This window comes from Gossypium hirsutum, chromosome D03, assembly GCF_007990345.1.
Source record: "Gossypium hirsutum isolate 1008001.06 chromosome D03, Gossypium_hirsutum_v2.1, whole genome shotgun sequence".
NCBI lineage: Eukaryota > Viridiplantae > Streptophyta > Magnoliopsida > Malvales > Malvaceae > Gossypium > Gossypium hirsutum.
This window is the reverse complement of record NC_053439.1, coordinates 33,164,127-33,177,426: the sequence shown is the minus strand read 5'-3', so window position 1 is coordinate 33,177,426 and position 13,300 is coordinate 33,164,127. Positions and strand designations below refer to the sequence as shown.

The following is a 13,300-nucleotide window of genomic DNA, read 5'->3' as shown; positions in this document are numbered from 1 at the left end:
TGAATAAAATAATTGTGTAAATTAACCACTATCATTAAAATAATTATACGGATTTGTTGGGTGATATTTTGAAATAAAAAATATTTACTTTGTAGCAATATAACTAAAAAATGGTGTTGTGATAAAATTGAATTTAACAAAATAATTTTAACAGTGTTAACGGTTAGATCTGAAATTTAAAATCTAAAACGTAGAGAGAATAATTTTCTAAAATAATAATATATGAACTAAATTTTAAATTTGTAAAGAGTACAGTGATTTTATTGCATATTTTTAACCAGAATTTAATATTAAAGCAAATTAAATTTTTTTAAAAAAACAAAAAAACTTATTTTTTTTAATGAAAATGATTTGTAAAATTTAAAAGTTAATAAGATATTTTAAATTTTAAATTTGATTACTGAATTGATTCTCTTTCAAATTCGTTGTTCTTTGTTTTCAAATTTTAAAAATAAAATAAAAATATATTCTAAACCTTTATGAAGAAATTAAAAATGAAAAGTTAAATTGTACGTACAAAGATTGGTTCCCGTAATTGTCTGTTTGCCACTTGAGTTTTTTGGGGAAGAAATCATTTTTCTGACATGAGATTGCATGGGGAGCATTAGTTGTATTTTCTTAAAATATTGTAATTCCATATGTTTCACACATATTTTAAATACCAAAAAACAAAAAGGAAATTATAATTTGAAGATGCTATCATCAAATCTTTCATAATAACATATAGAAATTCACCAATGCATTTAAAAACAACGTCTCAACAGAATTTGTTCAAAGAAAAAAAGGCTAAATGATTTCTTTTCTTTTCAAATACAGCAGTCAACTAAGGTGAAATAATGAATGGATGATAATATTATGTAAGGTTCATTCATTGTGAGACGTGGCATTCTTTCCCCATCGTTGTTGCCGGTGGTGTTGAACTTTCGGATCTGTTTCCCGAAGATTGTCGATTCTCGGACTCAATCGCTCGGACATTTTCTATCATTTTAACTAAGTCTGCCATTTTCGGTCTTTGATCCGGCATCCTCACAACGCATGTCATTGCTATTTGTAACATCTCCACCATCTCCTCCTCTATGTTTGGATATCTCATCAGTTCAATATCGAAAACCTCAGCTGTCCACTCTTCTCGAACTACCGAATGAACCCATCTGACCAAGTGGATGATCTCATCGCCACCAGTAGTATGGATAGGGGACTTTCCAGTTAGGAGCTCAAGTAAGACCACTCCGAAGCTATAGACATCAGAAGGTTGCATAGCTTTTCTGGTGTCGGTAACTTCAGGGGCACGGTAACCAGCAGCACGGGAGATGGGAGGGGCAAGTGCACCCATTATAGTTGATAGTCCGAGATCCGATACACTGCCGTATTGTTGGGAGTTGACAAAAATGTTGGAGGACTTGATGTTTCCGTGGACAAACTTGCCACCATTCTCTGTATGGATGCGAGCAATGCCTCTAGCTGCCCCAATTGCGATTTTCATTCTGGTATCCCAATCTAGAGGGGTTCTAGTCTCTCCTTTTTTACCTGCAAAGGCACTCGTCGAATTAAGAAATCGAACATATGCCGAGGATGAACCATCTTAAATCTATTTTCACATAACAATGTTTACAGGTCAGGTTCATGCAAGAGTGTGGCATGTACTATCAGAGACGGTGGTCACTAAAAGTTTCTCGGAAAATCAATGCTTTAAATTAGTATATGAACAAGGGATCACATAAAGCAACATACCATGTAAGATGGAAGAAACGCTTCCCTGACTGTAATAATCATAAACCATCAGCCTTTCATCTTTTGAGTAGTAATATGCTTTCAGCTCGATGACATTTGGATGCCGAATGCTTCCAACAACCTCCATTTGTTGCTCAAACTCCCGCTTCCCAACACTAACCTCCTTCAACCTCTTCACTACCACTGTTGTTGCATCCTCTAGCACTGCTTTATAGGAAATACCATAAGTTCCCTTCCCTAATACTTCAGCAGAAGCCCTCAATAAGTCCTCCAAATCAAATGTATAATTACAACCCTCGAAAAAGAACAATCTATTATTTGCATCCTGACTCCTCGAGACCGCTTTCTCTGGTGACATCCCTCCGGCTTGCAACTTCCGCGAATACACATCCTCACTCTTTCGTCTTGAGCAGCAAACAATTACGAAAAACACCAACGCCACAATTGCTAGAATGCAACAAGCAATTATTATTCCCAACAATGCAGTTTCTCCAAGCCTCCTGGACTTCTTGGATGTCGGATACGGTTCGCCATAGGGTGCACCAAATGGTGACGGATGAGGAGGGATTCTTTCAAAAGAAACATTGTTACCTTCAAACATCAAACTAGGGAACCTTAAAAGCGACTTCGGAACAATACCGGTGAGTTTATTGTTGGACAAGTTTATCTGTTGCAAGCTAGGCAAATTCAGGTCAGGAATTTCACCAGAAAGTGAATTGTTTGCAAGATCCAACGCCTGGAGGTGAGTCAAATTTGATAACGAACTAGGAATACTCTGGTTGAACCGATTGTTGGACAAGTTAACAATAGTTAGATTCCTCCAAACCGAGAAATCCACAGGCAGTGGTCCGGACAAGTTGTTGTATTGAAGATAAAGAAAAGATAAGTTTCTAAGATTAAAGAAATCAGAAGGGAAGTGACCACTTATACCGTTGGATCTAAGGCTTAAAACCTGCAAAGCTGAGAGACGACTAATGGTATTGGCCGGAATCGGACCGTGTAATCCGATTCCAGGCAATCTAACAGCTATTATCCGAGAGCCACCGGCATTGCAAGTCACTCCAGTCCAGTTGTTGCATACTGGGGAAGTCTGATTCCAGTTTAGAGCACGAGAATGGGGCATCTTGTTGACAAAATCAAGCAATGCTTGCTTATCTTCAACAGGATCTGCATTTCCTTGAAACAAAACCAAACCCAAGATGCAAATCCAAGACAGAACATACAAAACTTCCATCTCTCTTACAAAACTCACTTTACACGCAACCTGAAGCAAAAAAAACGAGCTGTTTCTGCTACTTTCACGGCTCCCCTTCTTTTACATCTATGGTTTTTAAGCTGAAAAAGCAATAGAGAAGGAAAGACAAAGTAAACAATTCAAAAAAATTTAAAATAAATTAGAGAGAAACAGAATGTAAAGTGAAAAAGGGTGAGATTCCAAGATAATTGTCGAAAAAAGTAGTGGCGGATTCTGGGGATTTTCACATTAAAAAAATGGAAGCTTGCTTTGAAAGAGCTGTCTTTAGTCAAAAGAGATACATTGCCTAGAAACCCAATTTCATTTCTTTAAACCCAAAAATAGTACTAAATTAAACTCTATTACAGTATTAAACCTCCTAGGAAAACCCAGCTTCTTTCCTTTTTGTTCTTTGTTGTTTTAAGCTTTTCATCCAAAAAGTTGAAAACTCGAATACAAAGGTGAATTCAAATCAAAATCCAAACCAAACCCAAAATCAAACTACCTCTAAAGATCTACTTTTACACTTACCTCGTTTTTAAAATCCTCAAAATCCTCTGCTTCCAAGCTCACTTCTTTGCTTAGTTGAATACTTCTTGAAGACCCTGCTTTTTTTTTTCACTCGCCGACCAGAGAGAAATGATAAAAAGCAAAGGCCCAATAGGGTGAAGAATGCAAATTCTTGTGATGATGATGATTTCTACACGGTTAAAGTAGAATCCAAAGCATGTGAAAATGGAATAGTAATAATCATTAAGAAATAGATTAAAAGAAAATGGTGAATTTCTTTCTTTCTTTTTTAAACCCAGAAATTTGCTAACTTCAACTCAAACAATGGAACCAAAGTAAACGATTTGAAGCCAAGAGAGGAACAAAATAAGCATATAAATAGTAAAAAAAAATGAAGGTTTTTAATTTAATTAGCAACGGCTTTTTTTCTTTTTTTTTTTTTTTTGGAGTGGTGACATTAATGGAGAGAGTAAGGAGGGTTTTTTATAAGGTAACCGGCGGCGGGAGGAAAAAAGGGGAACGGAAAACCGCTGTATTAAAAAGTGGATTTGGTGGAGAGTGACGTGGAGACTTACAGATGGTGAAAGGTGGGCCAATCATATTAAATTTGTGATGGTGAATAATAGATTAGAGGTAGGTGATCACTGCGTCACTGCGGTGTCGCTCTAATCCTGTTGTCTGTTTACGATAAGCTATAAATGAGGGGTGTGGGGCCCAAAGCGTTTAGAGGAGCACTGGGCGTTGATTTGATTTTGTGAACTTTCTTTATGCCCGTTCGATTTAACCAATTTGGACGACGCCTTTGGGCCTTCGTTTTTGTCCTTTGACACCGCATTTTGCATAAGCAGTACATATAAAAATGATTATTATTTTATTTTTAGAAAATAACAGGTTAAACAGAACTGAAATAATTAAAACATGATTTTTTTTTTTAACTTTGCCTATAAAATTAAAATATTCAATATTGATTGTATTTTATCTCGTTCAATATCAATATTATTGTAGTGTAAAAAAAAAAGAGTTCAAAAATATTTAAACCTATTTATATTATATAAAAAATCCTTGTTAATATATCAAATAATAATATAAAAATAAAAAGTTAAAAAAATCAGCAGTTAGGAAACTAGAAATACTTATTTGGTTTTGACTAAAATAATCAGCGCTTTTTTTTTTGGATGAATTACAAAGAGAGGATAAAATTTTAAGAGCAATGTGACTAACTAGACTTGAACCCAGGCCATTTTAATTATCAAACCAACACATAGAAACACTTTCAAAACTAATCGTGCGATCGAATTGGTTAGGTAAACAGTTTGTTGGTTTAATCAAAAACAGTTTGATTGATCCAATTAGTTTGTGCATTTCAATTAAATAAAATGTGTAAAAATCATAAAAAAATAATATATAATAAAAAACGGTTCAATTGTCGATTCAATCCGTCTGTATTAATTCCCAAGTTAACCAATCAAATGCCTCTCTTCGAATCAGTATATTGACTAATTTCTAATCTGATCAATATGTTTAGATCGATTCAAACTACCATAAAAATACTACCCTAAATTCAAGTCGCATTCTGTATAAATTATATGTGAACTCTATTCAAATTTATTTGTATTTAAATTTCATTAATTGACTGTTGCTTTTAAAAGTATTTTTTTTAATATTAGAACCTAAGATTTTTTATAAAAGAAAAATATGGCTTATGAGTATGAATATTTATTGGTATGGTAAATTGTTAAAATTATACATTTCTTTTAATAAAAAAAAACCATTTGGTAACAAATTAAAAATTTGCATAGACTTAATTGCGAAGAAATAAAAAATTATTAGAGTAGTTTAGAACCATGAATGGCCGGTTCATAAACTTCATTCATGCCTTTATCTACTTGCAACAATAAAATTTGCACTATATTCAATGCATTCATGGTCCAACTAAATCGATATCACACATTCTATACTATTTTTATTTAGAAAATGAAAATGCTTAATTCTTTTAAGTAAAATATAGATTTTGTTACTTTTTCTATACTTGTGCTGAAATTAATCTGTTTTGGAAATCTAAAATCTCTATTAACCATGAATGTCATAATTTCTACTTTAAAAAATCAATCTCATTATTTCTCTTATAAACATGTTTATTTATGCTATTAGCATATGTACTATGCAAAAATCGTGAATTAGTCTTTATATTTTAATTTTATCATTTTTAATTTTTTATATTTTGAGAATTTAAAAAAATTGGTGATAGAGAATTTTAAATTCATTAAGTTAAGTTTTACTATTTTCAAAATTTATTACTGCCCAATATATTATCGTATTGAGTATTACTATTTTAGTTTGTTATTTCAACATGTTACTCGTCAAATAAATCTTTAATAGATTTAACAATTATTGTTTGTATTAAGATTGAAATTTCGAAATTCAAATAACATAACAACTAATAATGATCCAGTTGAAAAATATAAACTAAATCTACAGTTTTGTGCAATAATAGCAGAATTTTAAAAAATAGATTTAATTGTTACCATTTGGTTATAACGAAAATTTCAAAATTCTTAAAGTTGACTAATTTGAAAAGTAAAATAACTAAAATTAATCAAATTAAAGTATATATACTAAATCCATAATTTATTCAAAGTACTAGAGCTAATAGTAAAATTTAACCTCTATTTTTTTAAGAGAAAAAAAGACATCTCAACTTTCTTTTCCTTGTTTAATAATTTATGTGACATCTGCACAACTAAAATTTCTCTTTTTGAAGTCAATTGAGTTTTAATTTGATTGGTATCAGTATTATTGTTAATGTAAGAGGACGTACATTCAAGTACACTGAAATGCATTATCCTACTATTTATGAGTTAAGGAAGAATTATGAATAGTTCTAGGCATTATATAAAAAAATAGATATGATCGATCATAACATTGTTTTAGAAAAATATTCTTTTCAAAACAATACATTTGGAAGCTTTGCTACTTTCCCTTTCTTTTCTTTTTTTTCTTCTTTTACCAACCCTTTTAGATTTATATATATATATATATATATTTATCTAAAAAAATATCATTTTATCTTATTTGTAGTTTTCTCATTGTTTCATCTTTGTAATGTTATTATCCTCACACCCAACTCTCACTTTCACCCATCACAATCCTCTTGTTATGAACTTAAAGGGAAAATTTGTTAAATTTTTAATTAATTAAAATATATTTCAAATTCTTTAAATTTGAAAATTAATCCATTTATTTTTGTTTTCAAGAATTTAATCAATTTACTTTTTTGGATTTAATAATTCAAGTCAAATTGATAACACCGCTAACTTTAATTGATATCTTTTAAAATTGTTGGTGTGATATTTTGAGATGAAAGAAAAATATTCACTCGATAGTCATGTAATAAAAAAATGATATTATAATGGATTTGAAGTTGACAGAAGAATCATAACAGTATAATCAACCATCTTTATAACAAAATTTTGAATGTCAGCTATATCAACATCTAAGACACATATAATGCCATTTGAGATTCAAATCATATTTTTAAAAATATTAAATTAAAAACTATAATATATTAATAATATTATCAATTAGGAGATTTAGATTGTATATTTAATAAAATTTAGTAATTTAATTTCATTTATTAAAAATATGTTTTCACATAAAATTTAAATATATGATTGAAAAGTACCTCATTTTTATTTTAGAGATATAATTAATTGAAGTTTGATGGAGAAATATAACTATATTATTGATTTGATTTTAAAGTAATTACAAGCATAAATTAGAGTGGGTTTGGAAAGAAATAAATAAAATGCGTCGACTTCCATAAATTCCAGTATGCAAAGCCAAAGGCATATATGTCTCCATCTTGTTCAACAACCATTTAACTACCCTCTTTTCTGATTTTACGCTTCTCATCTAAAACCTTTAAAAACATACCCCCTTTGTCGCCTTCCATAAAACACAACAAATAATTCTCCAAAAATCGTTTTGCCCACTCAGTACAACAACTACTTGCTTTGTTTTTATGACCACACATCCACTTCAATTTCTACATACTCTCCAATCTTATTTTTATGTATTTCACACTCTCTTTTAATATTTATTTTAAGATTTAAATTTTTTTATGGATTAATTTAATGTAGTTTTGGTTTCAAAAATATTTCGTGGAAAAACTAATTTTAGAATTTTTTTTTTGGTATTCTTATTAAAATTTTTATTTATAAAGTAAAATATATGTATTTAAACTTAAATTATAATAAAATGTATATACAGCTCATTATTATATTTTAATATATTAAAATTGCATACAAACATAATACTATATAATGTTACGTATTTAAAATAAATTTCAAAAGGAAATTAATTATATATCCTATATAAATATTTTAAAAAAATTGAATGATAAATGAAGGTTAAAAATATTATTTTACTTCCAAAAGTGTTTTTTTCAAACAAAAAAAATTATATAGAGCTTTTAATTATGAATCATTACAAAGATCGAACTAAATAAATAATTCAATTTAAACAAATAAATTAACTAATACATAGAACTCGAATCTAAACCTTCAAGATGTTAAACTCAGATGTGGACTTTGAAGATCCCAGGGGTTTACCAACGCAACCAAATGTTGAAGAATTGTTGTAATTGATGCACGAGTAGAGACCAAGGGGGTAGAAATTAGAATGCAATGTTTGGGATTGAAGGCAGAGGTTTGTTGGTTGAAGGAATAACATATGCAATTGTCTAGGAATCCATAGGCAAGAAATTTGTGATTTGATTTCTATGGAGTTGTCCCCTTTCGTTTTAGAATGGGAATATTTTGAATTGGATTTTGGATGACTATGCTTTTAGTCTTGTGGAGATGGATAAAATCTTTGACATCCAACTTCTTATCTTGCTTTTTTCTTAATTGTTGGATAATGGAAATAAAAATGGTAAATGATGATTCACTACTTGAATTACGATTTAAAAATAGTATTGGCTTACATCTTTTCCCTCCAAACAAATATTCCCAAAATAGCGTGAAGGATGCAAACTATGGTAATTTTATGCTTAGTGTTTACATTTTAAAAAAAGGTTAATTAAACGTTTTAATACTATAGTATTTTATTTGATAAATTTAGTTGAATGATAAAATTAAAAATAAAAATAGTGACTCTTATGCAATGGAAAAATAAGACACATTTTAGAATGAAGTGCAAAAAGAATATCAAAATAAATTAGTGTTGAAATAATCTTACATATCATGAGTCAAATGTTTTCTAAGGTTAAAATTTTTAATTTCAATTCTTTTATTTAAAACTTATAATTCTAAACAAAGTGAATAAAATTGTTTTTAGATATGTATATTTATAAAATCTAATTAATTAGAGTGTATACCATAAGCGAGGTTAAAGTTTAAAAAACTTTGAGAAAACAAAATCAACTATAACATTTTAATCACCTACCAAATAAAAAAGAGGTTTATATCCATATTTTGGCACTAGGTCATAGTTAGACCACTCAATTTTTACTCCAACTTGATCACTCTTAACTTAATCCTAAATATCAACAATTTAAATTTATTCGACCCAATTTTTTTAAAAAGATAATTTAAACTTAAAAATAAAAGAACTCACGGGAGAATCCGGTTCTCAATTTTGAATGATCCAAAATTGAATTAATTCAAATTATATAACCTAAAATCACCAGCAATTGTAGGGTCTATCTGTAATTTCAGCTTTGTATCTCTATATACACCTTTATGTTAAGCAACTTGACTAACAACAATCAGAGTGGCGCAGCGGAAGCGTGGTGGGCCCATAACCCACAGGTCCCAGGATCGAAACCTGGCTCTGATAAAGTTTAGCCGGCATTTTTTTGTCTTGTCTTTTTCCCGTCACAAGCTGAATATTGCACAAGTTATGTTTCAAAATCAGAAGAGAACTTTTTGTTTAGCCTTCAATTCTTTCACATTAACGTGAACACGAACACCTGCTTAGCTCCATAATAATGTCGTAACACTTGCCACAGAATGAACATTCTGCTCTGTGGATCAAACAATTATGTACAAACACTTTAAATAAATTTCCAGCTGCAGGAGTTTTACTTTTTCATGATCACAAAACTCTTATATTAATTGCTTGAGGGACTTCATTTGTACTTCAAAAGATTATGCTTGATGTCAGGTGCTTGGCTTTTTGGATATGGATAAAAATCTTTGACTTGTCTTGGACCGGTGCTACTCTTTTCCATTATTGTACCATCAAAAGATTTTGTATACTGTAATTTCGGCGTTCGGCCCGATAACAGTATTGGGCCTTTTATGTCTCTACATCTATGCATTACCCTAAGCCCATGCTTTTAATATACACTTAGGTTAAATTGAATATTTCCATTAATATTCTTGTTTTATTTAGTTTTTATATAATATTATATTATTCATGTGTAGAAAGGAAAAAAATTATGTGTTCAATTGTTGGTTTAGCATTTCACCAATAATGTTAACGCCAAAAACCCTAATAAAACATATATGGATAGTTTATGTACTACATTAAACAAGTTTTTAAAGCACAAGTATCATAATAAAACACATATTGATAGTTCAAGTAATGCAGTGAACATTTTTGAAGTACAAATACCACATTGAATATTTTATAAATATACAAATACCAAATGTAATATTATCTCTAAAAGTATTGTTCATGTATCGTGCATTTTGTAATATTTTGATCCTTGTACCTTTCGAAAGAGCATAAATGTTCATAAAATGAGTAGAATGGTTATTTTTGTAAGATTTGAAAATTATATAAGATAAACTTAATTAAATGATATGGCTTTAATTTAAAACAAAAAGTGACATTTTTAAGTGATGTATGTTTATCCGATTTATTATGGTTTAACTTGAATTATTGTATTTGACCAGTGAATAAGATTAAAACTCGGATCATGTTAAATGCAATATAATTTGAGTTAATATATATATGTATTAGATTATGACACATTCACGATGTAGGTGAAAAATAAAATTATACAACAAATATACTTACAAAAAAACAATATAAATAACGAATGTGCCTTTCGTTGAAAGATAAAGTACAGATGTAAATAAATAAATAAAACTAAAGAGCTATGTGTTCAAATTTTATTATGTGTATATTTTTCTACTTTTCTATATAAAGTGAAAAAAAAACACCCTCAAAATAATACAATTTATTTTCTAAAGTAAGGGTATTTTTATCTTTTCTCAACTAATTTGTACCTAATTAACCTGTAATACCAACTTAATCAAATGATTTATAATAATCTACCTAATTACCTACTAAACTTTTCATTTGTTTCTATTTTGATCACTAATTATCCAAATTTACTTTTTAATCATTGAATTCTTAATATTTAATCGCGTTATGATATGGTAATTTTTTTTAAAAAATTTGTGGGAAACTATCTTCCCCACTACCTTAGCCAGTCACCATAGTACCTTCTCTTCATCTTCAACTCCTAAACTAGTCACCAAAGCAACTTCTCTAGTCTAAACCAAGCCACTCACTTAACCAATACCACCATTCTTCACCATCTCGACTCTCACCGTTGAACCCAAAAGTCTTCACTACCTCAAAATCGCATTTAACTCAATTTACCCACACCATCACCTCATCAAACAAACCACTCAACAACTCTCTAAGAGCTTGACCCGAAACTAACACCACTCCATTCGACTTTCATCATCACCTATTACTATAGTTAAGTGACTAAAATAAAAATAAACTAAAAGTTTAGCGACTAATCTTAAAATAGATGCACAATATGCCTAATTGCGTTGCTTAATCCAAGAGCCCAAAAGAAAAGTCTTGAAACCCCATAAAAAAGGGTCACTAACGAAATCATCAAATGGTCCAACACTTTTTGACACTTTTTTTCGCATGAGACTTTTTGTTTTAGAAAAAGAAGTTATCTTTCGCAATTGCTGGCAAGAACCACAAAAGTAAAAGTTAGAGATGAGATTATTCTCCTTTTTGGAGTAAATTTCTTTCTTTTTATATGTCTCCATTGAACTTACTATCATAATCATGATATTCCCTTTTTATATATTGATATGTTAATGAATGCCAACACCTTAATTTCATGTAAATCACTTTCCCTTTAATTTGCTTTTGTACAAAAAAATAACATGTTAAATGAATTGTGTCGATAGTTTTAGGACATGGAAAGGGTTGAATTGGACTGTGAGGGGGGAATTTAAGGGGCAGCCCTAAAAATGAAAATCGCATAATTTAGTCCCTCAAAAATAAAAAAAATTATATTTAGCCCCTTCGAGAATGATAAGTCAAAAATTAATAAATGATAAAATTATATTTTGACTTCTTAAAATTTTATAATTTAATTTCAACTCACACTAAAAACTGAATTTTCCCCAAGGCTTGTGATGGATGTGAAGGTAAAATACTTATAATATGTATATACAGATATAGATATAAGAGAGCATCAAAGTTTCTATTTCAAAATATAATTTGATTTTTTTTAAACATTAATCTCATTATAAGTTCTTATCATATCTGTATCTTTTATACAATGCCTAAAACTATCCATATCCCCTCCCAATCCTTAAATAAGAGGATAATACGCTTTAATGCACTCGAATCCACATTCTCCTGCACTAGTAACAATGTCAATGCTAATCGAACTAAGACTGAATCAACAAAATATAATTTGATTCTTAAATCTTTTAAAAAAAAATTTAATTCATATTTATTTTGGTTTAATTAGTTTGAATTTAATTTATTATAAAGTGAGTTATTTTTTTATATTTAGGAGAGAGAAATAAAATTGTTTAGGATGGTTTATACACAAACTTTTATACATCACAATATAATATTTATCTCTACGCTAAGAAATTATTAGAAATTTTTAAAAGATATTTAAAAAATTTGAAGAGTAGATGCAACAAGTAATAACAATAAGGGTACGTTTGGTTCACTGTAATATAATAGAGCTGTAATCAGTAATTCAATTGTTAGGTTGAATGGAATGAAATAGAACTGTAATATTATTCTTGTATTTCGTTGAATGGAATGATGTTGTAATAGCATAAGGAAAAAAAACTAAAATGACTAGAATACTCTTAGCATAATTTTTTTTAGGTAGATGATTATTGTTATTGTTATTAAATTTTAATAAGATTATTATTAAAAATAATTTAATAAAAATAATAAATAATTTAACCATATTTTAACATAATTATTATTAAATATAATTTAATAAAATAATATATAATTTAATAAATTTCTTAATATAATTATTATTATATGAATTAAAAAATCATAATATATAATACTTTATTATTTTTAAACTGTAGTACATATTTAATGTGCTAAAATATCATTAGTGAAACAAATAATTTAATTTTCTACAATAAAAAATAAAATATTAGAAGTAATAAGTAACTTGAGAATTATATTTCACATCCAAACATAATATTCATATATTAACAAAAAGTTACATGATTTCATTAGTTTATATGTCAAAATCCATATGTTATAAAATTTTACAACATCAAAAAGTTACAACATTGTAATGACATTCTATCATGTCATTATACCATCCAAATATTACAAACACAAAAAGTTACCAAAATATCATCAACACAACCATGATTTTTAAGGGTCGGCAAAAAATCTTCTGACCCATTCCAATCGCACAAAAGAAGGTAAACTAAAAAAAAAATGAGCATTTGCGTTGGATGATTTGGAATTTTGCTCAATGCGCGATAGCGCTCATCTTCAGTTAAACCTTCTACTTCACATAATGTTGGATTTAATTTTAAAGCTCTTTCTTGAATGGTCATTTCT

At 29.0% G+C, this 13,300-nt stretch overlaps 1 protein-coding gene across 1 annotated transcript; it reads right to left on the bottom strand.

Annotated features, from left to right (window-relative positions):
* Positions 1–722: 722 nt before the first annotated feature.
* Positions 723–4,137, bottom strand: LOC107950743 (probable inactive receptor kinase At4g23740). Its single transcript, XM_016885695.2, has 3 exons — positions 3,497–4,137; positions 1,732–3,066; positions 723–1,527 (listed from the first exon to the last, which is right to left on the bottom strand). The coding sequence occupies exons 2-3, from the start codon at positions 2,963–2,965 to the stop codon at positions 869–871; spliced, it is 1,893 nt and encodes a 630-aa protein (XP_016741184.1). The 5' UTR covers positions 2,966–3,066; positions 3,497–4,137; the 3' UTR covers positions 723–868.
* Positions 4,138–13,300: the final 9,163 nt, after the last annotated feature.

Coding starts and splice junctions, on each gene's coding strand:
- LOC107950743 (XM_016885695.2), bottom strand. CDS start 2,965: ATGGAAGTTTTGTATGTTCTGTCTTGGATTTGCATCTTGGGTTTGGTT. Junction 1,528..1,731: donor CGTTTCTTCCATCTTACATG/GTATGTTGCTTT, acceptor GTGCCTTTGCAG/GTAAAAAAGGAGAGACTAGA.